General features: G+C 34.1%; 3 protein-coding genes and 1 long non-coding RNA gene across 4 annotated transcripts; 1 reads left to right on the top strand and 3 right to left on the bottom strand.

Moving 5' to 3' along the window:
• Window positions 1-5,631: 5,631 nt before the first annotated feature.
• On the bottom strand, window positions 5,632-6,183 carry LOC147517815 (uncharacterized). Its single transcript, XM_086593718.1, has one exon. It carries the CDS (start codon window positions 6,181-6,183, stop codon window positions 5,632-5,634), a length of 552 nt encoding a protein of 183 aa, XP_086449844.1.
• Window positions 6,184-14,028: 7,845 nt separating this feature from the next.
• On the bottom strand, window positions 14,029-14,831 carry LOC147517814 (uncharacterized). Its single transcript, XR_015213947.1, has 2 exons — window positions 14,402-14,831; window positions 14,029-14,317 (listed from the first exon to the last, which is right to left on the bottom strand). It is a non-coding gene; the product is annotated as an uncharacterized LOC147517814 (long non-coding RNA).
• A 5,138-nt stretch (window positions 14,832-19,969) lies between these two features.
• On the top strand, window positions 19,970-21,824 carry LOC147517813 (uncharacterized). The gene is made up of 4 exons (XM_086595009.1): window positions 19,970-20,104; window positions 20,525-21,290; window positions 21,375-21,515; window positions 21,639-21,824. Exons 1-4 carry the CDS (start codon window positions 20,070-20,072, stop codon window positions 21,822-21,824), a joined length of 1,128 nt encoding a protein of 375 aa, XP_086451135.1. The 5' UTR covers window positions 19,970-20,069.
• Window positions 21,825-25,819: 3,995 nt separating this feature from the next.
• Window positions 25,820-26,419, bottom strand: LOC147517812 (uncharacterized). Its single transcript, XM_086593716.1, has one exon. It carries the CDS (start codon window positions 26,417-26,419, stop codon window positions 25,820-25,822), a length of 600 nt encoding a protein of 199 aa, XP_086449842.1.
• Window positions 26,420-26,617: the final 198 nt, after the last annotated feature.

Genomic DNA, 26,617 nt, shown 5'->3' with positions numbered 1-26,617 from the left:
ATGCCTGTATCGAAAGAGAGATAAAGCACTTGAGAAAGTCACTGCTACCATTTGATTCACTACCACGCACCATCCAAGCTTGATACTAAATTTAATATTAAGTATACAAGAAGTTCAGATTATGGTTTGAGAAAAGGGGGAACTTTGGGGCAGATGAATTGAAAAATTATCAAGTGGTAATTCATCCAAAATAAGGTGATGAGGCGTCGTTCTCTCTTTTTTTTTTTTTGCTCCCCCTTCTTATTCTATCCTCCCCTCTTTTTCAATTCAAAGAGATAAGAACAAAAGAGAACCCCCTCCTTCATCTTTTCGTGTCTATCCTTTACTTAGATATGAACTTAATTATAGTAAGCCCACATACAGGCCTAACTTGCCCCAAAATTAATATAAAGACCCAAAACAGTTCTAAGCCCACATAAAACAAATACTTAATACTTACCAGTTACCACTAGGCATCAAATGCATTTTAATGACACTAACAATTAAATGAATGAATTATCCCATGCTTGAAATAAACTACATGATCACGCCCAAATTCTCATAATTAATAGTGAAATCCATCACTAACTTAAAATATTAAATTCTAATAATTGCACATTCAATCACGAAATCACAAAGCCGCATGTAAAGAGATGAGCTCCACTGACTGAACCCGATATATAAGCAAACAAAACAGCCACCAAACTCTGTGCCTCACTAATATACTTTATGTAAAATGAACTTTCAATTATTTAGAAGTAGTACCAGAAAGGTGTGCAAGCCAATGTAATGGTGTACTCATACCACTATATCATTTTTGGAACTCTTATGGAGTGAGTTGAGAAGAAACCTGAAACTAATATATAGAAATTTTATAGAGTGTGCAAAAACCATCAGCTAGATAAACGAAAGAACTCCTCTAACTACTAATCGATATACTGATTCAATAACTCCTATCATCAACTATAAAAGAAACAATACCTTCAATGACACCTTAACAAACAACTTTGCATTAAGTTCAGTGGACAATCCAACTGTCATAGCCTTAATTTGCAACCATCTCAAATGACAAAGAAACCAAGATAGCCTTCCCCTTGCATTAGAAACCAAAGAAACACATTCAAACCTTATAAGCAATGTCGCCCAAATCAATATAAAGCATATGAGCACAAGAGGATGTGATATGGGTGTTGAACCAATTTAGCTACCATAAGAAGCAAATGTCAAAGAACTTGACACCTATACATGAACTATACATACTCTAAGTACATTCTAGTTTATGATATATAGTTTGATTATAGTTTAAAAAAATGGCGATGTGAGCATTCAAACAAATAATAACGTTCAAAGGCAAGCAACAACAACATATGCATGAAGGCGCAAAATAAAATCGTTTATAGGTTTACGTAAACAGAATCAAAACAACCAAAATGTAATTCTTTTACTTTAGATAATAGTGATGATCACTCATTAACACAACTCAAAAGACAACAAAACTTCCAAAAATATTCAGACATCAAGTAACATTTTGTTAACAGAAAATCAGTCATTTTCATCAACAAACCAATGCCAGCAACTTGAACGGCAGTCAAATTTTTCTAGAGGAGGGATATGAACTTAAAGCAAGAACTAACCAACATATAACAATTTCAAATACAGTGATTCAACATGTCAAATTAAAGCTTCCAGCATAATTCTAAACTAACCATACACTTAAAACTTTAAATTCAACAAAAAAAAGTTGACAAAACAACATAAACACATAAAATTTCAAATACCCATTTCTCAAAATTTGAATCAAAGCATATAATCAACATCAGATCTACAAAAACCCATTTTTTGAAACAATTATATTAAATTAGTTAAAATCAGGGGGAATTTGAAATATTTTTAATGGCTTAAGTACCTATTCCGTTAAATCTGCAACATCTTCGAGTGTTTTCCAGACCCATCTCCTTCTTCTTTTCCAGACCTATTCAGTGAAAAAAAATGGTAGTCAAATTTAAGAATTAAAGTTAGAAAAATAATGAAATTGGGGTTACCTTTTTCTTTAAGAAAGAAGAGAAAGCGTTGGTGATTTGTGTTTTGAGAGGTTCGAATTTTGAAAGTGCGAAAAAGCTAGAGTTTTTGTTTTTTTTTTTTTGTGAAAGAGATGAAGAGGAGAGACATAAATATTTTTGGAGCGGGATACTTGAAACATTTCGCTGTCGAAATGTTGATATGTTGGTCTCATGAAGCGCACTACAAGCACTAACTCATATTTTATCAGAAGCGACATAACAACATGATTTGTAGTGTCGGATTCGATAAAACTGACACAATTGAAAATTTTGTAGTGTCAGTTTTTAGTGAATTGACACAAGAAACCTATTTCTAATACAAACCGACACAAGAAAGTTTGTTGTGTTGGTTTCTTATATACACGACATAACCTATTTTTTGGAATCGACATAACAACCCTTTTTTTTTAGTAGTGCGAATTATTCTAAAATTCATTTAAAAAATACTTCATTTAAAAAATATATATAAAAAAAAATTAAAAAATCTTGTAAGGATGAGTAACATGAAAAAACATAAATAAGAAACAAAAAAATAGAGGGAAAAATAGATATGGGATTGACCATGACTTAAAAGCTTTTGTATATCTATGAAAGACATTCTTTTTTCTTTTTGCAAATCAAATGATCGAGTAAACTAACATAAATACATAAATGTGTTGCTTCTAATTCTTATTTTCCTATACAATTTACAAATCTACATTCTAAAAGAGATGTAAATATAGAAGAGAGAAATATTGACAAACATATATTATAATTATACTAGAGTAAAAGTAGTGGAACATTATAATAAGTAGAATATTTTACTCTAATTATATATTTGTAATATATAGTTATATGTATAACATTATACTCTAATTATGTAGGTAGATTTGTTTACGTTATTTTAGTTTATTTAACAATAAAATTAGAAGATAACAATTATTATTGTAAAAATTGATCCTAACATTTTCTTTTTTCTTTCTTGAATAGTCTCTTCACAATTTTTTTTTAATTAAATTTTATTTATAAAAAGAACATAAATACAAAGTGAAGTAGAAATATAGGAGTGTTGTGAGGGAGATCCTCACAAAGAGAGAGATCCAAGACAAAACACCATAAATACATGGGAAGAATAAAAAGTGTCCTACACCTATAACACCGTAGCAGATCATGGCCAAACAACAAGGTCACAAACTTGAAATTTAAATAGATTTATTTAACAAAGAATCACACGAGAGAGAGAGAGAGAGAGAGAGAGAGAGAGAGAGAGAGAGGGAATTCTACACCAAATTAAACAATATAGAAAAACCAAATAAGACAAAATAATGATAGAGATAAGATTGAAGTGCTGGCTTCAATGCCTCACATTTGATAATTTTTCATAGGGTCGTGAAGAAGTTTAATTAGTTATGGAGGTGTGCCTGTTTATTTGTTGGAGAAAGCGAAAATGCGAGGGAAACGAAAGGGTTTAATGCAATTTTCTAATTTCCAATTTTCCAATGTAAAACCGTTTATCTAACCGATTAAAATAAATGAAAAACAATAGTGGGTTTTTTTTCACAATAAAATAATAATGGAAAATTGTTTTTCACAATAAAACAATAATGGATATATTGGGGGCCCCTTAGGCTGTGGGGCCCTAAGCGGCTGCTTGTTTTGCTAGACAAATGGAAAAATTGTATTGATTGCTCAAGTTGTTTTGCAATATCCCCACAATCTTCTCTTTGTTTTTGTCTCTTCCATAAACTATTGGTTCATTTAGCATGGTGCTTGTTTCTTGGTTTGGATGACTCGACTGCCTAATTCCAGCACGTAGTCTATCCTCATGACTTAAATGGAAGTCTCTTTGACCAGCAATAAACCAATAACACGAAATTTTTCAATGATAATTTTAATTTTTTTCCCATCTTACTACGAATAATAATTTCTTTAAGATCAAAACAAGCTGAGATAGAGGCACTCATTTCTTCATTGCAACTCTTGTCACCAACATCCGACTCTATCATTAGAGATTCGTATGCCCACTCATCCAATATGTCGTCGGCATCATAAGTAGTGTCTTTGAGCCGTCTCAGCCAGTCCCTAGTTGTCTCGTCCCTGATTTGTATCGCCCCAACATCTCTAAGAACTAGTCGAATTGTGGACAATATTGTCTCCAAGCAGTCCTTGTTAACACCCTGTAGTAAGTCAAACTCCTTGCCAATCAGAGAGCTTAGTTTTTCGTAGAATACTCCAAGAAAGGGAGAGACAACAACTTCAGCCATCTTTTGTGCAGTGTGCTTAGAAAATGGAAGTTGGCTTGGTTAGTTCAAAGAAAGACTTAAACGATGGCACTTGATAGAAGGAAAGAATATAGCAACATGCCAACAAATGAAAGCTAGTTCTACACTTCTATTGGATTTAAAAAGCAGGAAAGGTGACCATGTATTCAAAAGCACATAGATGGGATTGTTGGGGAATAACGATACCAATCGATCCCCACTACTATGATAACTTGCACTTGGACCAACTACAATCTCCAGACAAAAATCTAAACTTTCTCTACAACTAACCTAGCATGCCCAACTCTCTAAACAACTATCACAAACAAATAATAATGCAAAGAAACTATAAAGCATACCACAACACAAGATGCCTACTTCCACAAGAGCTAATTATTTTATAAGTGTGGGAAGAAAGATTACAATAACTCCTCTCAAGTCTCTTATTGGAGTATAATTTCTGCAACAAGAACAAACTGTGGATATAAAGAAGGCTGGCTGACGCATGAATCGGAACGCTTTCTTTAAGGTTGTTTCGCATGTGTTCCTCTTTATGCAGAGAAAGTACATCAATCCCCAGGATACAACAGCTAGTTATACTCTCCTTTGTTTACTGCATATAAACCAAAGAAGAAAAGGAAGAACCACGATACTGATCTTATGATTGCCCAAAACGTAGTGTAGAAAATAGGTTTTTTGCTCATGATATAGGCTGCTGATAGAGGAGTATTTATAGAGGAAAAACATGGAGCACTTAGTAGATCTGGATTGTAGGGAACTGCTTCAGTTTCCCGATAAGGATTGGATTCTACAAGTCTATCACGTTTATGTTTCCCAATTCATATCCAATTCTGTTTCCAAACTTATCCAAAAACAGTTTAAGGAAAATGGTTTACCAAAAAAAAGATAAGGGATCAAAGAGAGCCCAAGCCCCGAGCCGACCCAGTTTGGTACGGCGCGCATGTGGCTTTGTGTGAGTCCTCCCTCCTAACCCAAAAGCCTTTGTACCCTAAGGGCACGCCCTTAGTATGAGACTTTCTCTTATAAACACTATCCACTAGTGTTTCTTCTCCTATGTGGGACTAAAGTTTTCTACTTAAACAACTATCCCACAAAGAGGTCAAGGGACCAAACCACCACAAAGTCACTCCAAACACTAACCACTTGTTTTATTGAAAAATAACTCAACAATCCCCCACTTATTTTTTATTAAAACAAAATATAAAATATACTTAAGGGCAATCAATATCAGTATCAACATGTTATGCATAGATGAAGGTGTCCACGGCTTAAAACGTTACGTAGTGAAAATTACTCAAAGTATAAGAGCCATAAGTGACTAAGTCTTAAACTTAAGTCTTGAGTATCTTCCTGAAATCCTTCCAAGAGGGAGGAAACTTATCAATGACGACAACAACTTGAAATTGCCTGTCAATTTTCATCCCTTCTGAAAGTATCTCATGAACAATAATCTGTAGGTCATGGCATTGAGACACAACAGATTTGTCATCTACCATCTGAAACTTAAGATAACGACTTACAGCGTATTTTTTGGAGCCAGCTTCCTCAGTATCATACTTCTTTTGCAGGGCTTCCCAAACATCAGAAGCAGATGGAAGTTCAGAGTATAAATCGTATAGATCATCAGCAAGCGAGTTCAGGATGTAATTCTTACACTTGAAATCCGCAGCGATCCACTTATCAACAGCAATAGATAGAGTAGGTTCTAGCAAAACATCTTCATCAGGAATCGGTTCACTTAGAACGGTTTTCACTTTCACCAGAGTCAGATAGAACATCATCTTCGCCTTCCACCGCTTGAAGTGCTCACCAGCAAATTTGAACGGTCGATTATGACTATTGTCGTTGTGGGACCTGGACTGGTTACCTTCGTCATGTTCCATTGTCAAACAACCTTAAAATTATTGGAATCTAATTTCTGCAACAAGAACAAACTGTGAATATAAATAAGGCTGGCTGAGGCATGAATCGGAACGCTTTCTTTAAGGTTGTTTTGCATCTGTTCCTCTTTATGCAGACAGAGCACGTCAACCCAGGATACAACAGCCAGTTATACTCTCTTTTGTTTACTGCAGATAAACCAAAGAAGAAAAGGAAGAACCACGATACTAATCTTATGATTGCCCAAAATGTAGTGTAGAAAATAGGTTTTTTGCTCATGCTATAAGCTGCTGATAGAGGAGTATTTATAGAGGAAAAACGTGGAGCACTTAGTAGATTCGGATTGTAGAGAACTGCTTCACTTTCCCAATAAGGATTGGATTCTACAAGTCTATCACGTTTATGTTTCCCAATCCATATCCAATTCTGTTTCCAAACTTATCCGAAAACAGTTTAAGGAAAATGGTTTACAAAAAAGAAAATAAGGGATCAAAGAGAGCCCAAGCCCGGTTTGGTTCGGCGCGCGCGTGTGGCTTTGTGTGAGTCCTCCCTCCTAACCCAAAAGCCTTTGTACCCTAAGGGCATGCCCTTAGTATGGGACTTTCACTTATAAACACTATCCACTAGTGTTTCCTCTCCTATGTGGGACTAAAGTTTTCTACTTAAACAACTATCCCACAAAGAGGTCAAGGGATCAAACCATAACAAAGTCACTCCAAACTTCACCACTTGTTTTATTGAAAATAACACAACATCTCTCCACCTTACTAGATCACACCCCTCTTCTTACAAGCTTTTCTCTTTGCAAGGGCTCTCTCTCAATTTTGATTGTTCTCAAAATTGGTTTTCTATGCAAGACTTAGGTTTTCCAAAACCTTGTTTTGTTTTTATAGTAAAAACAAATTTCGCAGTTACTGTAGCGAATAGAAACTGACCCGTTTAGGCATGAGCGCGGGCGCGCTCTCGACAAGACCAATTCGAGCGTGCGCGCCTTCTTATTTCCACAACTTCAAAAGTCCAGTAACATTGTTTCACGAGAGGCTGAAAAAAACTATCTTCTTTTTCACGGCAAGGGCACGGGTACGCCTTGGTCACGACCAATCTGAGCGCGCGCGCGCTCAGACCTCTTCACACGAACAGAACTGCTTTCTCTCCTCTTCCTCATTCTCATGTGAGGGATAACTCCAACAAGGATCCCACACGAAAGCTCTTTTCCAAGAGACCTTTTAGTACGTTCAAGCAAGGTATCAGATTATCAATAGTCAATAGATGTATTATTAATTTATTATTCCGCGATGTTAAAGATAAACATTAAGTATCATTTTGTCAAGGCAACGGGGTACCTATGTGGGTTTTAGTTTAGGTGTAAAAAAGCTCTGATGAGTTAAGGTATACTGTTAGAAAAATTAATTAATTAATGCATTTTTAGCTTTTAATAGAGAAGAAGAAAGAAGCGGAAACGGAAACGGAATAAATTTGAGGCAGAATAAAGGGACTCGAGTGATTTTGAGTACTCATCCATAAATTTGAGAGAAGCCTTCACAACCTAACCAAAGTCCACATAAAGAATCTTAAACACCCTTTACCGTCTACTAAAAATATAAGAGAGATGTAAATATATAAGAGAGAGAAATATTGACAAATATATATTATAAAATTATACTATAGTAAAATTAGTGGAACATTATAATAAGTATAACATTTTACTCTAATTATATATTTGTAATATATAGTTATAAGTAAAATTATAAGTAGAACATTTTAATTATATTGACAAATATATATTATAATTTCTCTTTAAGTGTACCAAATTTTTGAAATCCGAATTTTTATTTCAAAACGTTTAATACTCCTATAAAACATACTACTTATTATTAACGTATTGCAAATTTTTTACCGATTTGTTGACCGGATATTTCTAGGGTCCTGTTAAATACACGCTCCGGTTCCTAAAAGGGCACTCTTCGACCCGAGAATCGGTTTTGGTTAAAGTAACCCACCCGGTTCACGAAAAAATTAGAGGGGCACACTCCTGAAACCGGGTGACTTTGTATGCAGGTTTTTAGTACTATTTTCATAGGTTACTAACAGTGTAAAATACCTTCGAAGCTTTCTCTTCTCTCCTCCCGACCACCCCCGCCGCCTCCTCTCATTTCTTTACGTAATAGTAAAATACACAGCACTTGGTATGGTGTGATACTGCTGCAGAGCTCTGGTATGGTGTGATATAATTCTCACTTGGATGCCGCGTTTTAGACTTTTAGTGAGTCTGAACTTACATTACACACTCTTGACATAAAATACAATCATTAAGTGGTGTGCGCTCATTTCTTGGATTGTTTTTCATAGGCAAAGGCAAAGGCACTACCGCACCATATGGGATTCTAAATTGAAGACATTGCAATTACTGTTCAAAGCATAGTAAAGTGGTATCTAGTTGCTAACAATTGCTCAAAATGTTGGTGTTTAGTTGCTGAAAAATGTTGGTATCTAGTTGCTGAAAATTGTAAGAGTAAAGTGGGAACATGTTACTGAAATTAAAACTCAATTTCGATATCCAGTTGCTAATTTGATAAATGGTATCTAGTTGCTGAAAATTGCTCAAACTTTTGGTGTTTAGTTGCTGAAAATTGTATTTGTAAAGCGGTAACCAGTTACTAAAACTCAATTTCGGTATCCCTAATTTGAGAAAATTGCTCAAAATTTTGGTGTTCAATTGCTGAAAATTGTAATAGTAAAGCGATAACCAGTTACCGAAATTAAAACTCAATTTCGATATCCAGTTGCTAATTTGATAAATGGTATCTAGTTGCTCAAAATTTTGGTGTTCAGTTGCTGAAAATTGTATTTGTAAAGTGGTAGCCAGTTACTAAAACCCAATTTCGATATCCAATTAACGACTGAAAATTTGCTTTGCCTGAACTAGAACACACACTGTTTTCATTGAGAATATTACAAATTGCTCAAACATTTGGTGCTCAATTGATGAAAGTTGTTATTTAGTCAACTACTACAATTATATTAGCCAGATTCATTAAAACCCTTCATTAATCAATATTTATAAGTGTTCCATCATAGGTATCTTCTGTTACAACCTGGGCGATGCCTAGTGACCCAAATGTCACTGCCCTTGGCATTAGCCTTAAAGCCCAATGTACTTGTCACTGACGGTTCACGATGTCGCCACCATTGCTTTATTGGTGGAGGAACCGGACATGCTTAAACAAGTTCAATATAAATGGTATCTAGTTGCTGAAAATTGCTCAAACTGTTGGTGTTCAGTTGCTGAAAATTATATTTGTAAAGCGGTAACCAATTACCGAAATTAAAACTTAATTTCGGTATCGAGTTACTAATTTGATAAATAGTATCTAGTTGCTGAAAATTGCTCAAACTTTTGGTGTTCAGTTGTTGAAAATTGTATTTGTAAAATAGTAACGAGTTACCAAAATTAACATAAGATTGAGACGATTACAACATTCTACGGTTCCTCTTTTTTCCCCTTCTCTTTCACAATAACTTTTGTCCCAAACCCATGACATATGTTGTCAACTTCTACTTCCAATTTCAATGTAAGCTTTAAATGTGCTTAAATTATACTTAAATTCAACAAAAAGAAAATAGTTAGACATATACCCAACTTAAAGAAAACAATTAAAGTGGAGAAGATAAGTCAAACAAATTACCTTGCAAGTGTGTGGATTGGGTGAGTTTTCATGCTCACCACCTCCCATAGTTTTGAGTTTTTGTAAGTTTATATATTAGGAATAGAGAAGAAGTGTTTAAAGAGAAGTAGATTTTAGGGTGGGGAAAGAAAGAGAGTAAAAAAAAATGGCTAAAATTTGGGTTTGAATTTGAGGGGGAAGCCAAAAAGTTGAAAATGAGTTTTGAGAGGGAAATTCAAATCAACCTAAAAAGAGAATAAATTGATTTCAAAATTTAATAAAAACAATTGGGCAAAATTTGAAATAGTATTGAATTATTAAATAATTGGTCGAAATATTAAAATTGTTTTGAAATATTGAAATTATTGGTCGAAATGAAAACTCGATTTCGGATGTCGAGATATCGAAATAATTGAAATATTGAAATATCGAGATGTCTAACCTTAAACCCTAAACCCTAAATTGGGAATATCAAGGAATCTCAATATATATATATAATAAAATAGGTGTTAGATTAGATAATGAATATTAACTTCCAAATGTACTAGATGTTAGATACTAGATTCAAAATATAGTTAGAGCTGTATTGGGTTTTTTTTTTTTTTTTTGAAATATAGTTCTATTATTATTAGAACTGTATTGGCTAAACCCTAAACATATGTACAGTTGCTACATACCAATTCTGAAATCATAAATAATAACCAAAATGTTTTATTATGGAATGGAAAATGGGTTTAAATTATATCATTTAATCAAACTTTAATTTGTTGGTAAAAATTTAGATGTTAAATCGATTCAAATAAAGTTTAGTTAGAACTGTACTGTTTCAAACCCTAAATCCTAATCATAAGTAAAGTTGCTACTAAATCTGAAATAAAAAAGTACAACCCAAATGTTTTATTATAGATTTGAGAATGGGTTAATTTAAATAATTATATCGTCTAATCCAATTTTAATATGTTGGTAAAATTTAGATATTATATTCAAAGTGTAGTTAGAACTGTACTAATTCAAACCTTAAACCCTAGACATAAGTATAGTTGCTACCAATTCTGAAATAAAAAATTATAACTTAAACGTTTTATTATAGATTGGAAAATGGGTTTAAATTATATTATATAATCCAATTTTAATTTGTTGGTAAAAATTTAGTTGTTAGATTCAAAGTCTAGTTAGAACTGTATTTATTCAAACCCTAAACCCTAGAGACATGTACAATTGCTACCAATTCGAAAATAAAAAATTATAACCTAAATGTTTTCTACTTGTTTGAACTAAGTTATCACCTAAAACAACTAAAAATAAGTTAAAATATACTAATTAATAATCAAATTATTATCAAAATTATTATCAAATAGATGATGAAACATTTAAATATTGGAAGTTGATAACACAACAACAAGATACCGAATGGTTTAAGAATTTTTGGTGTCTATTTGTTGTATCTTTACTTGGTAAATGGTAACCCGACACAGTAATTTATGGTTATGTTTCAGCAACCTGTTACCGTGGTTTATGGTATTTTACAGCAATGTGTTACCGTTTCTCAAAATAGCACATACATCAAGATTACACAAAATTTATTTTGAAATCTAAGATTCAAACTATCGTAATCCATTTAGTTTCAATTCCATTAGGCAATTTCAATTACATTAATCTCTAATTTATTCTTTTTCATGTTCAATTGATTCTTCTAACATCATATAATCTTCAATTTATTCGACATTGAAATGTGGGTAGTTGTATTGCGATAAATCGTTCATTTGAGAGTTGGGTAATGATACATACTCCATTTGAGAGTTAAAATATAGAAGTATTGAGAGTTGAGAAGTAGAGAAAAATTGAGTTGAATTAAGTTAAGGAAAATTGAGTTAGATGTAGATAATTGGAGAAGAAGAGTGTATTTTGATAGTGTATAGAGTTGCATAGTGCAAATTAGTTAGTTAAGAGCAATCGGAGGTTACCACTATTTTTTATTGGGAGTGCCTCTTAGAAAACATGGGTTTCAAGTTGGGACACAAATGTAATACCAAATTTCCGGTCAGAGTGCCCTCTTAGAAATGGAGAGTGTATTTAAGATTACCCTATTTCTAATATATAAACGAATGAAACTCGAATTATTCCCGTACCGAATAATTCCTGTATTCCAAATTGCTAACAAGGCTAAGGACTAGTTGAATAGTGGACAATATCTTCTCGTCCTAGACATGTCTCCACTATCTAAGACTCCAATACATAAAAACTTTCTGTGGTCCTTAGAAGCCAGTCGACAGTAAAATGGAGGGAAAAAGAAATAGTCATTTTCACATTTTCTTGTCATATAATTATCAGGGAGTGACTCTCAAGGACAAAACTGTCGAAAAAGTAACTCTCAAGAACACCTTTTTTTTTCGTAACTTACAAGGACCGGGTAGATGAAAGGTCAAGTATACCCTTGATGTGAAATTAAAAACGGATCGGGTAAATAAAATGTCAAGTATACCCCTGACGTGAAATAATTAACGGCCCGGCCTAGACGAAATGACCCGGTGTATTGAGTATGAACATTAAATGTTCATAGTCCTTGGGTATGAACATTAAATGTTCATAGTGTCCACACATGAATATTCAATGTCCATACATGAACATTCAATGTTCATAGTCCTTGGGTATGTACATTCAATGTTCATAGTCATTTGGGTATGAACATTCGATGTTCATAGTCCTTGAGTAACATTCAATGTTCATAGTCTTTGGGTATGAACATTCGATGTTCATAGTCCTTTGGGTATGAACATTGATTGGGTATGAACATTCGATATTCATGAACATTGATTGGGTATGAACATTGATTGGGTATGAACATTGAATGCTCATAGTTCTTTTGGTATGAACATTGAATGTTCATACATCAATATATTGTATAAGGTACATTCACTTATTTGGATATGAACAATCATTGTTCATACACCAGCAGAAAGTATGAACACTCATTGTTCATAGTAAAATGACAGAAAGGGTAAAATTGGAAAATATTTATTTTAAATCCGCTCCAGGTGTCCTTGAGGGTTATTTTCACGGAAAGGGTATAACTGACATTTAAAAAAAATAAAAGGGCCGGGCCAATTTATTTTGTCCTTGAGGGTTCCTAATTTTGAAATAGTGAATTACTAAGTTACTATTTCCCAAAATTTGTCCTTGTGAGGGCATCTCCAATGGGGAGTGTAAACCGTATAGAGTGGAAATTTTACACCCTAAATATAAAAAAACTCTCTCCAATGGAGGTGTTATACCGTAGGTAATAGTGTATTAGCTAATAGAGAGGGTGGGGAATTCCCCCTCTCGCTATTAGTTAATAAAAAGCCCGGACGTCACTTTAAATAACGTCTGTTTAACTTAAAAACTCGGACGTCACTTTAACACACGTTTGAAGCTTTATTTTTCTGTTTGCGACGGTCTAAGTCCGTCGCTCAGTAATATATTAAACTTAAAAACACGGACGTTGCTTTGAATGACGTTTGAAAGTGGACCACTATTTGTTTTAAGCTTTTGCGACGGATCAAATCCGTTATTTTACATTATTTTGAATGGGCTGTGACAATTTAAGTCCGTTGCTATCTATTTTTACACATTTGCCTCCACCTACCATTGGAATAGCCACAAATAGTAAATATACACTTTATGTATTTGGGATTTCTCTAGAGTGTATAATCCTAATGGCGCCTATGTGGAGCCTATGTGGAGGTGGATTTTTCCACTCTCCATTGGAGATGCCCTGAGTTACTCACAAAAAACAGTGTCCTCTAGAATTACTTTTTCCCCAAATTGGTCCTCTTCTATTTTCTTGTATAATTATTTAGTTATCAAAGAATCCCTGGTTAAACAGATCGTCCACTGGTTTTAGACATTCCTCTTTCGCAGGTCCTGGCCTAGTAACGTAGGTTAGTTGAGAGAGATGAGAAGAATGGAGAGTTCTAATTAATTTCAACATCAAAGGAAAAAATGCAACACTTCCAGATTATTGGCTCACTAGATTAGTAAGTTGAGACGAAGCATTTCATCGATTGGTTGTGCTATGCCAGTAACATAAACAGTACTATTATTCGGCGGTTTTAAAGATAAACAATAAGATATCAGTTTTTCAGAGCAACAGGGGTATATAGTTTGGAGTCGACAAAATGCTCAACCTGTGAAACCATCTCCTCCTCCTAAACCAACCAGACGTTTCTTCTACATTGTAGACATACATTTGTGCATGAAATTTCTAGTGTTTACAAGTGAACAACTGATCTTCAAATTACAGTAGATGTCGGACTAACAGAAATATTTCCTCTAGTTAAGATGGGTTGTATACACGGACTTGACTGCATTCTAAAATTTCTATTCATCTCTTTTTACCAAGTAGAGATTCAGTAAGATTTCCTTGTTTGCCTGAATCTGAATCGTCCTCGCCAGATCTTTTCGAGGTTGGTCCTAGCTTGTTTTGTCCAGCCTGATGAAAAAACACCTCAATTTCAAACTTTCAGATACAAGCAAGCCAAGCCACCTATTTATATATACAGTTTAAATGACTCACAACTTAGCTAGAGTCTGGCTATATGCAATATGTAATTTCATGTTAATTTCTTTCTCAAATACCCATATAAGTATTAACTAGACCTCTGTCGGGAAAAACAGAATAATGCTATGAAAAGAGACAGATACTAAGATATAGAAAGATCTTCGAAAGAACGACTCTGTTTTTGAATAAGCCAATTCTATTGTTCAAAATAAAATAAATATAATAAAATGAAATAAGATAAAGTAACTCAATAAAATCTGGTTAATGTCATGCCCCCATATCTTAAATCAAAGAAAAAGTAGGACTTTCACTAAAAAGGATGCAATACTGCAATAGTATGATGATCTAAAAAGGACGGGTACATAAAGTCCCTTTACATGCTTGGAAAAGGTATGTTAGTTGGCGAATCAAAGTTATGCAACTGATTGGAAGGTCAGAGAAATTCAGTAGATGCATCTGTGGCAGTGGCGGAGCCAGGGGTCCCAGGTACATCATGGCTCACCCTCACTTTTTAAAAAAGAAAAAAATATACTTCACTCTATATCAAAAATCCAAGCATAAAAGAGAAAAAAAACCCAACTAAACCCAACCTAATTCTTTTGAGTGTTCTATATATATGTTTATAGTCTTGGATTAGCTTGTTATTGGTCAATTCTTAGTCCTTTGATTTATGGAAGGCAACCAGAAGAAGACTCGAAGATCGAATTAAAAGGTTTTCTAACTTTTCATCTAGTAATGGCTCATGTTCCGCCTGTAAATGTCTATGACTTGTCGTAACCAAAGTTAAAACAAAAGAGATATGCGCACTATGGATAGTTGATCCGAGACATTATACTGGACCTAATGATTGACTTGTAATTCTAGAGATGATGATTGAAGTTCCAAATTACTATTCATGACCTCACAATCCGGTAAAAATAATTTCAGTACGTATATAATTCCTCAAAGAATTTGGAATAATCTCTGTATATAGTCCCAACCCCTTTCAACCAAAAACAGAACCCCTCTTTGAACAATTGCATCACTCTATGTGACATTAGTAAAACCTAATCATATCTAGAACACCTAAGAGAATTAGAAAATAAGAAATGTAGATGCACAAAAATTGTTGAAATTATTCATAAAAATCTAGACATTAGTACGTAACAACACTAATAGGTCTAGAGATTTGCACTAGCATTCAGTTTTGATTTTTTTCATTTTGTGTGACAAATAATAATTTCAAATAAGAGTTGTGAATAATTAGTTTAAAAAATGAGTTTTTTTTTATGCTTGGTTGGGTTGGGGTTGGCTCACCCTCACTCAATTTCTTGGCTCCGCCACTGATCTGTGGGCTATATTTTTCTGAAAGAGGTGCCAAATAAATTAGGATGAAGAAGATATGCTTATGTGCCCAGCAAAGACATGATGATGGTTAAAACAAGCATTGTGAATTACTTGAAGAAGCTCTTCAAATACATCCTCCAGAGTAATGATACCAACAAGTTACTGATCTCATTTAAAATCTTTGGGGGATGATACCAGAGGTCTGGGGATCGAACCCCGCCAGCATCAAAGAGTTACTGATCTCATTTAAAACAGGCTTGCCAAAAAAAAAAAAAAAAATCTTCAATATCCATTCCATTGGTTGCAACATCAATTTGTTGAAAAGAGATAGGTCTGCCCGTATTGATAGGCCTAGGGAGCTTCTCAAAGTCGACAATAATGCTTGTAAAAGGGTATGCTCTTTAATACTTTTGTTATGTGTTTGGATAATTTTATTTTACTAGTCATGCAGCCCGACTTGTGGCCGGGCCTGTTTATTCTTAAACCCATCATGTCTGGGCCTATATTTAAGGGAAGCACTTGGAAGTTTAACATATCCATATCCAATAAGTAATCCATATCCATATCTATTAACTAATACATATCCATATCTATTAACTAATACATATCCATATCCAATAACTAATACATATCAATTAACTAATCCATTGTTTTTTAGAATTTGTTTTTTTTTATCCATGCGTACATTTGAAATAATGAAATAATGCGTAGCTTTGTTTTTTGTTTTAGCATAACACATGAAAGGACAATTTTAATTTATATTAAATTAGAGAGCAGGCCAAATTCAGGGTTAGTTTGGTAAGAAAACAAGTAATTATTTTTCAAATAGGGACTATTTTAAAAACTTTGATGATGTGGCTCACTATGAGCATCTTGGGAGAAACCGATATTAATATAGGTAGGATTTCTGTAATTAAGATGAATTATGGGCTTGTGTAGATCCCTAACTTGGTGCAAATCTATCTCGTTGGGTTTTATGAGGAGCGTGAATTCACATTATATGTTTCGTCCGTTTCTAATGAGCTTAGAGTCCCACTAAGGTAATTGTTATGCACTAGTGTGTTTCTAGCTTTAACTTTGGTTACGTATACTATCTGAAAGTTCGGGGCTTATTGATATGCAATTGTAATGCTGAAATTTTATAGATACTTGAAAGAAGATAAACCACATGGTTCAGCTGGTGGACTTTACAACTTTAGAGATCTGATCATGGAAGATAATCTGGTTTGACTTCTATTTTTCTCCTTACTCATGTTGATTGAGATCTGTTTGTATAATGATTTTTTTCCAGGTTCCGTGATTCTATTTCCAAAAAATAGCTAATATGGTTGTTGTTTAATGTGGCGATCCACACATCTTTTATTGAATTGTGACTTTTCTTTGCTGCAGTTTTCCATTGCCGAAATGCTTGGTAGGTCTATCAAATCGCTGATGTTTAATACTCCTATTAATAATAAAAGCAGAATCGTTTCTTTACTTTGAATTGTTTTCTTTGTGATCTCATTGTTGCTTGTTGTTTTTGGCTTGCCCTTCATTACAAATGCCCATAGAAGTTATGGTGGGATGGGTACAATCTTAGTGATTCAGTCGGTTTTGAAGCATGAACTTTGTTTGAGTAGATTTGTTGTCGGCTTAGTTGATTTTTATCATGCTCATTTTTTTTTTCCTCACTTTTCATGTAATGCGGGTTTAAGCCCGAATCAACAAATCAGTTTGGGGAATTGGTGGCGGATCCTATCACCAACGAATTATTACATTACACATAGAAACCGAGACCTTTGTGCGTAATCAGTTTAGATTCAACTTCTTTTCAGTGTATAGTCTGCAACTTGTAAATGAGAACTTGTTTCTGACCAATGTCGTTTTCTTGTGATCAACAGGTGAGTGATCTTATAAATTGTGGTGTGTACATATTTACACCAGATATTTTTACCGCCATCCAGGATCTATCTACACACAACGGAAAGACAGAGGTTCGCAACTATAGATCCGTGCTGATAGGATGTCAATTCAGTTTCATTGTTTTTTTAAACCTATTATATTTCCATTTGATTAGAGCATAGTGCATATTGCATTCAAACTGCCCCGTTGAGGATGAATATTTGCGCGAAGTAAAAAACTTCTATATATAAGAGAAGGGCTTTCTTTTTCTTCACTCCTGTTCGTGTGTGTTTGTGCGTGGATGTGCCTGCAGTCTAGACCCATATAACTAGGAAACTCCAACTTCTAGGCATATTCCATGCGACTGATTTCTCTTTTAGTTCTATGTACATATTCCTAACTGCAATTCTTCTCTAATGAGGTGATACCTTTCACGTACTACCCTACGCTTAAGCATGTCTAGTAGATTGTTATTTGACACTGAAATTAGTGAATGGGTTGAGCACGTATGGAAAAACAAGGAAGTAATGATCTCTGCCCTTTCTCCTATCCCTAAGAGTCCAATGATCCTCAAATAAAGTCGTGGCTGTATAGTTAACTCATGCCACCTTGGACCACACCCTAGTCAGAAATGAAGCTCACGTTGTCGGTCTCTTGTCCATCATCCAATGATTTCTCATGTTTAACGGTGGGCACACCTTCTCATCTGTTTCCGCAAATAAAACTTCTTTCATGTGCCGAAGGTGGATTCAGCTAGCTTTATTAGTCATTCTAAACTTGTGAGTGTTTATACCAGGGACGTGGGTATTTGCATTCACCTGCTTCTTAAAACAGAAGTGAAAAGAATTAGCATGTGTCAAAATATGTGTGAGCATGAGTGCTAGGAGACAATCACTTCTGAGTTGCATACAAGCCACCTGGCTAATAGACCCCCTTTTCATCTGGGTTCCAACTTTCAATTGTACTTTTGGAATGTCAGGACATTAACTGTTTTTTAGTGAGGTTGTATGCAACTCACATAGTGTGTTTCCTATTGCATCCTCTGTCAGGTAATATATTGTTTTTATGCTCTGCAGTATGAATTTTATTGGCTCGATGTTAAAGTGGTGTTTAGCTAGCTTCATATCTTGAACTTATCCGTTTTTAAAGGTCTTACGCACACACAAAACATTGAACTTCAATAGATAAATGATCACGAAAGAACGTTTAAAGATGGTTCCTGTGATTTGTACCATCTGAAAGTTTTGGCTAATCTGAGTACATAATTTATAATAAATTTAATAGCTTGTTCTAGTACCAATTTTTGGGTCAAATACTGAAAATGGCCTTCTTTAATACCGTCATAAACTTTGGAGTTCCTAAAGCCTGCAATCTCTCAAGTTACATTCATGAACATAAATCGAAATCGATGACTTGTGCATTTGAAAATTGAATCTAGCATTTGGTTGTTACCCTTGTGAAAACAATTCTACTATATATTGTTTACTCATCTGGTTTCAAAACATCTATTCTGGACGATAATATGATGAAAATTTTGATTTGTTTATTTTCTCAGACAACAGATAAGGTGTCGGTAGATATATAATGTTGTTATTATTGCTGATTTCTTATATTACTACTGTTGGTTTTCTTTTCATTTTTTCATTTTGCAGCTAATCTGTGACGTGTATCCAAATTTGAAGCTCTCTTGATCGACCACAAAGTATGATATTTAGCTTTGTAATAAGTTTGTTAAATTAGGGTTATTTTGTCTTCAAAACATCATGGATTACTCAACGTGATATCAAAAGATATGTTGAATTTACTATATTAAATGCATTGTCTTGTAATTTCTAGAAGTTGAAATTGTTTGGATATGAAATTTCTCAACTGGTTGTCTACATATTAGTGTTCAAAAACAACATAGAATGTGAACATGTTATATATCTAATGATGTTATTTGATACATAATCTTAACAGCATGTGTTGTCATTGTAATTTTTATGATACAAATACACAATCTAGGACTTGCGATTGAACACACTTCACTTAATTCTTTGGTAACTGAAATGATGCAATAAGGCAAAGTCTGCAATCAGTTAAACTCTTGCTGATGCAGAGTTTACTTCTTTCTTTTTGAATGTAGTTGACATATGTGATTATTATTCAGAAAATTAGTCTAGAGGGGTTAGTTATAAATATTTAGTAGTCCTAATACTCCTCTTAAACTTTTTAAGAATTTAAAACCCCAATTTGACCAGAATATGGAACTGACACCTGTTACCCAATTTGACCATGAAAAGTCGAAAATATCCTCACTTGTAAAACAGCAAAACCGACTAACTACCCCCAAGTGGGGAAATTTTTTTGATTTTCACACAAAAACAAACCTGAATCAAAATTTACCAAAATTCTCAGTTTGTGAGAGATCAAAACCGACTAACTACCCAGTAGTTCCTTAAATTCTCGAGAAAATTACGTTTGTGAGAGTTCAAAAATGAAGAAGACGTCAATTGCGAATCGTGATCAAAGGTATGTAATAAATTTGTTTCCAATTTTAACAAATATTAATATTTTCATATATAGAAATTTATTAATAGTGAATTCAACATATAGCAATTAGCATCTTCCATTAATTTCTCATTTATTTCCAAAATCATAATTTATATTTTCGAAAACATTTTCAAAAAACGTAGATGTTTCACTCACTTTCCTTTTAAAACTTTTATTTGATTGGTTAGCAGTAACTGTCATTGTGAAAAAAAAAATGAACTGAATTGTTTACAAGCATTACTTACATTGTAATTAGTAAATAAAGGTTTCAATTTGTTTTAGGAATGCGTATGCCAACTTTTTGAAATGTGAAATTTCTGGCAACATTTAAAAATGTAAAATCACTTCATTGGTCATACATTTCAAAATGCAAATTCATTTTGTATTTCATTTTAGCAGTGCAGATGAGGAAAACTCTGACTCAGATTTTGAAGATGATCCAAAACATAAAGTTCAGAAGGAGATTCCAAAACCAGTTGAAGAAGATACGGAAAGTAGCTCATTTGGGGAATATCGATGCAATCTCAAGGGACTATACGACTTAATCAATGGGATCCGGGACAAAATCAATGAGCACCACTTGTACTTATTTAGAGGTACACCTTTTGGGAGTTTCTTCATGTTGTTCTACGAAAAAAGATTCGATAGGGACTCTATCGTGACCAAAACAGCAAGCAGCATAATCTCTGTTATAGGAACATACTCTTATGAGGAAGATGCCTTCAGAATTGGTGATAAACTCTTGAAACTATCGGAGAAAGATATTGCATTAACGTTTGGGCTACCACTAAAAGGAAAAATGGTACAAGTTTTCCCAAGGAACACATACAAAGCGCCAAAGAGTGATTTCTATTTGAGGAATTTTGAGGGGGGAGGAGTCTTACAGAAATCTGTTGTGGTGGATGCAATAAATAACTCATTAATTAGACGCGATATGTACGCATTGGGAGATTTTGTAAAACTAGTTATAATGTACATGGCTGCAACCATCTTCTTCCCAAGTGCTGCAGGGACATTAGCAAGCTCATTTATCCAACACGTTGATGATTTTGAAACCATTAAGGGCATCTGCTGGCCTTCTGTAATCCAGCATGATTTAATGAGCAGAATAAGAAGCCATCGCTCAAAGCCTACAAAGGTTACAGGATGTGTTTTGCAGCTTCTGGTAAGTAAATTTATATCACAATAATCTAGCTATAATACCTAGGTTACTTGTTAATTTGTTAATAATAATTTTTTCGCACTGTAGTATTGGGTGTGTGAGCACACATCAGTAATTCAGCCACTACAAATAGATGCAATCACCTATCCACGTGTTGCAAGATGGAACTTAACAAAAATGACTGAAGCAATATCCAAGGAGATGCTACTGAACTTGCCAAATAACAAGGTAAACAAATTTGTAATATTATATATATTTGGCTTAGCTATGCTAGTATATTGATTAGTGATTGTAACCAAAATACAATTTTGTTTTTATACTGAATAATGCTGATTATACAAATATTTGCAGGTTTCAGAAAAATGTATACTTGCCTTAAATGACGAAGAGAAAAAACTGATTGGAGAGGCAACAATTGAAGACAATGAAGGTGGAGAGTTATATCGACTAAGGGTTGCGATTGGAAAACTGGAGTTTGAGAAGCATGTCTTCTTTGGAACAACTCATATTGACACAAAAACAAAAATATGGAGTTGAAAAAAAAAATTAAAGGAGTCGAAAAATGATTTAAGCATAAGAAGACATGGATAAAGTCCTTTTGGGTGATGATCTGGTAGAGAAAGAGAAAATAAGATTGTCAAAGAGAGCGACAAAGCGACAACAGACAGACAATGTTTACTCTGGCTCGGAATCAAAAAAATCAAGAACCGAGTATGGAAAAGGGAAAGGAATAATCGATGCTGATCATTATGAAACACCAGTACTAGATATATCAAAAGAAAAAATGAAAAATGTATGTAAAAGCCCGCTGTGGAGGTATCTGAATGGCGACCAAAAGTTAGTAGTTAAAACTTTCTTCAATCAAGCTACTAAAAGGTAATTTCCATCTGATTTTTTGGTTAATCTAAATCCCTTTGTTATATTTCTACTTTTGATTTTGTTTTTATCAAAATTTGATTTGGCAGCACAAGTGCATGGACAAGCGATGATCTAACCATTAAAGGATTCCTACTTGAAGATCTAATGTTTAATCGATTCATCAGTGACGAGGTAATATTTGTGAATGAATTTTAATATCTATTCTAAAAACTAATTTACATAACATCTAAATTAAAAATATTTGCACACGTTTATTAACATATAACTTTTTTGGTTTATAAGATAATTGATTGGTTCACCTCCTATTTGAGAGAAAATGACACAAACAATGCAAAGAGCAAATTCTTTGGAGCAATGTGTAAGGTAAAGGTTCTCAAAAATCCCAAATGATATATTAACCGAGTTAATCATTTTCTTATATAGTAAATGTAATTTCTTTTTCAGACGTTCGTAGCTCAAGGGAACGAAAAATATGTGAAGATCTTGCTAGAAGATGTTTTGGAAGAAGTTGATGATGACGTCGAATTCTGTTTCTTTCCGATGAACACACCGAAAACCATTAAGTCGAAAGAGGGCTACCATTGGACACTACTCGACTGGATTGGGATACTTGGGAATGGCTCCTTTTCAATTCAATGAAGCCAAGAAGTGGATCAAACAAGTACATAAGAGATCTTTGAAACAATGGTATGACTTTGATTTTATATGCATCACAAATACTTGCATTTCAGAATATAAACACCAATATGAAGTGACAAACAAACTCTTTACACTGTTTTTCATTGGGCTTTCATTGCTAGTTTGAGGCACACTAGAAAAATGTTGTTATGCCTGTTGGTTTGACTTTAACTAGTACATTGTTGGTTTGGTTGGTTATGCCGAGTGTTTTGAGGAAATTTCTTAAGTATTCAATGCAAGGACCTGCTGCATTGAACAACATATCTCAAGAACAAATTCCTTATGAAAAAATCTTTTGGGGTGCCATGGAAGATCCTGTTCGATATCTTGTGGCTTTCATGGCGTTCTCGCAGATAGGCATGATGATTGCTCCAACCATTGTTGCATCTCAGTAAATTGGACAAACTTGGAGGGGAGCAATGATCATTGCATTTGTCTAGTTTTTCCATCGGTGGAAAACAAACGTATTTAGTCGTGCTTTATCTACTAAGAGTATAGTAGCAGTTGATCGAGAAAATATTCTAGCTCTTGACAAACTCTCATCTGACGGATTTCTTTTTTGGTGTACTTTAAACCTGTGTTAGTTCTGGCACCTTATGTATAAGGGGGCTTGCATTCTGCATATTTCATTTTTGTTGCCTTACCTACAGTGCTGACAATGACTTTGCATTTTAAATTGCATATAGTGTATCACAAATTAAACTTGTCGACACTAGACCCTAAGCCTAAACCCTAAACCTCTACACACTAAACCCTAACTCACTATAAATTAGACCCTAATAATAAACTTTAAACCATAATAAACTAGACCCTAAGCTTGAACCCTAAAAACCTATAGACACTAAACCCTAATTGCATAAACCCTAAACCAATAAACTAGACCCTAAGCTTGAACCCTAAAAACCTATAGACACTAAACCCTAATTGCATAAACCCTAAACCTCTAGACACTAAACCCTAAACCAACTCATTGCATTTCATAATACTTGGTCGAAACTACTAAATAATAAAATGCATTTTGTGAAAAATGCATCATTACGCATATACATTTTAAAATGCATTAGTATTTTAACGCTGGTGGTTTATATTTGTGCAGTATGCATTTTAAAATGCAAAATAGGTGGTTATAATTTATTGTTAATAAACTTTTCTAAAAGAGGCTCCCTGACCCAATTTCCCAATTTCTTGATTGTTAATCTGCCTTTGTTATTATTTCCTAGTCTAACTAAATGATTGAATTTACAGAGAAATAAAGTGACCGAGTTGGTTAACAAAAATCGCAGTAAAGAAGGCAAAAAACTGTGGCCTATTGATTCTCCGATTCAAGTTATGGATTGCCCCCAACAAGAATCATCGTATGCCCATAGTCTCAATACTTTTAAAGTTTCTATAAATTATTGACTCATTATGAGGACTCTAATATCAATTATGATTTCAGGGTGGACTGTGCAATTTATGTATGCAAGTTCATGCAATGGTCGTATAAGAAAAAGAATGCCTTCTTATTCACATCAAGCAATTGTGGAGAAAAAATTCAAAAAGCTCGTGCAAAGTTGACATACAAGATCCTGTCTGACAAGAAAAGAAGTTGGAGCTTAAAGCCTGAATAAAATGCGGTGATTAGAAGGGAAGAATGAAACACTTGAAACTGAGTGTTTCGATTTTGGATTTCAAGTTTAGTTTATAATGTATGTGAACTTGAAATTTTGGAATTACTGTATATTGTTCCACTAAAAATTTGATTCCTACAACAATGTTTATGACAAACACACTTTGCTATTATACTAGGGAATCATTTCGATCTGCCGCGACTTTGTCATTGTTTATATAGGATCTGCTTCATTTTTTTGCAATCAGGTAATAATTACAAGGAGAAGAACATAATATCAAATGTTTGTTTTTTCAGTACGATGTCAAAACATCATTACTATAAATAGAATATGAAACTCTTTTGAAGCATTATGCTAATGGTTCTCTGTGTATGAGAGAGAACAAAATGTATCTATTTGGTTTAAGAGCTTGTATATTTGTATGTAAGCTTGGTTTTGGAGAAAGGAAAAAAGAGAAACTAATTCAAGTTAGTCTCCATGTTGTGTCTTTCTAACCGCACTAATCTATGCAGTCAAAAGCAGGGTCTATGCTCATAACAACTACCATATTTAGGTGGCAAACACTTCCCATTTCTTGCTACCGAGCATTGACAACAGCTCCAGTCGCCTACCCCCTGCTTGTGCAACTGAAGGCAACTTATGTGGTTTCCTTTCTCACAAGTAAACGTTCAACACCATTTACAGAAACATTGCATATCTGTCAAGTTAAGGAATGGTTTGTGTAATCAGTTGAAGGAGGAGACCACCTATGATGCTCAGGAAGCCTTGCCTGCAAAAGCTTCTGAATGTTTCTAGGAATTTTAAATTGGTTACCAACATTTGAAGAATCCCGCACAGAGTTCATAACTTGTGAGGGCTGCTGTATTGCTTGTGTTGTTCCCACATGCAGACGTTGCCTTGACCTTATGATATGGAAGTTTTATTGTGAGGACAACTTCAGCAACTCCCAACTGAAGTTGTGGTGATCGAACAAGTTGGAAGTTTTCAAAGTTAGTAATCACCAGAAGAATTTGCTGCTATGCATGTCTTTACTTCACTATGAAAATTGCAAAAGGGAAGAAGGATTTCAGGAAGAAGAGGATGATAAAAAAAAGGCAATATAGGCGAAAAGCCCATTATGTTTTAGAAACCTACTCCAAATGCGGACTAAAATTACAATATATGCACTGCATTCGTAATTCAAAGTTAACATCGTCAAGAGTAACCAAAATTTGACAACTCTCGCAATTTTCTTAAGGTATATGAACATAAACAAGAAACAAATAATAAATTGATATAACAAATCCCATATTGACAGAAATAGAACAAATAATACATAAATGTTAATAAATTGACTAAGATATTTCTACAGGACAAGTAGTACGATTATGATAAACCTTTTGATTGCACCTCATGCACTTTGCGAAAGCTCCTAATTTTCACACCCTTACTCTCTATTCTTTTGTTCCTTCTACGACCTGGAGTTCTCCTTGTTTCAGGGGGCAAAATATGAGCACATTCATTCACCTCTAGCGGCTTCTCGTAATCAGGAACCGGCTCAATGGCATGTGAGTACGACTCACGAAATGCATTCACTAAAAAATATGAATCACAGAACTTATAAACATCTGCACCAATCCGCAAAATGCATTGTAAAGCATGCGCACAAGGAAACCCTTGAATAAGCCAACGTCTACAACTGCACCTAAAACAACTCAAATCAACACAGTGAGACCGCTCAGAGTGAACTTCAAACACAAAATCAGATGATTTTGTCACTTTCCATGTCCGACCTACAGTAATGTTCTGAGCCAACAACTTCTCCATTTTAGGACACAGCTTAGAACTCCATCCCCTACATTTTTCCCGACGCTTAGACATCATATCCATAATCTTAATACGAATTTTATCAACCATTGATGTAACCGGCATGTATCGTTCAGCAGCTATCCAAGAATTGAAGCATTCGGCAATATTCGAACACATCTCTCCGTACCTTATTCAAAAAGAAAATTTTACCAATAAATAATTAAATTAGATAATTAAAAAAGATAAGAAACAAAATCAAATAGTAGAATATTAAAATGTATCCAAAGAGCAATACTTAACGTGATTAAGTAGTATAAAAAACAGAATTACTATAATAGATATAAGTACCTATTTCTGGAAAAATATGCATTAGCC

This window comes from Coptis chinensis, chromosome 2 (assembly GCF_015680905.1).
Source record: "Coptis chinensis isolate HL-2020 chromosome 2, ASM1568090v1, whole genome shotgun sequence".
Taxonomy (NCBI): Eukaryota; Viridiplantae; Streptophyta; class Magnoliopsida; order Ranunculales; family Ranunculaceae; genus Coptis; species Coptis chinensis.
Note: the sequence above shows the minus strand (reverse complement) of the source record. Positions and strands in the feature narration are given on the sequence as shown.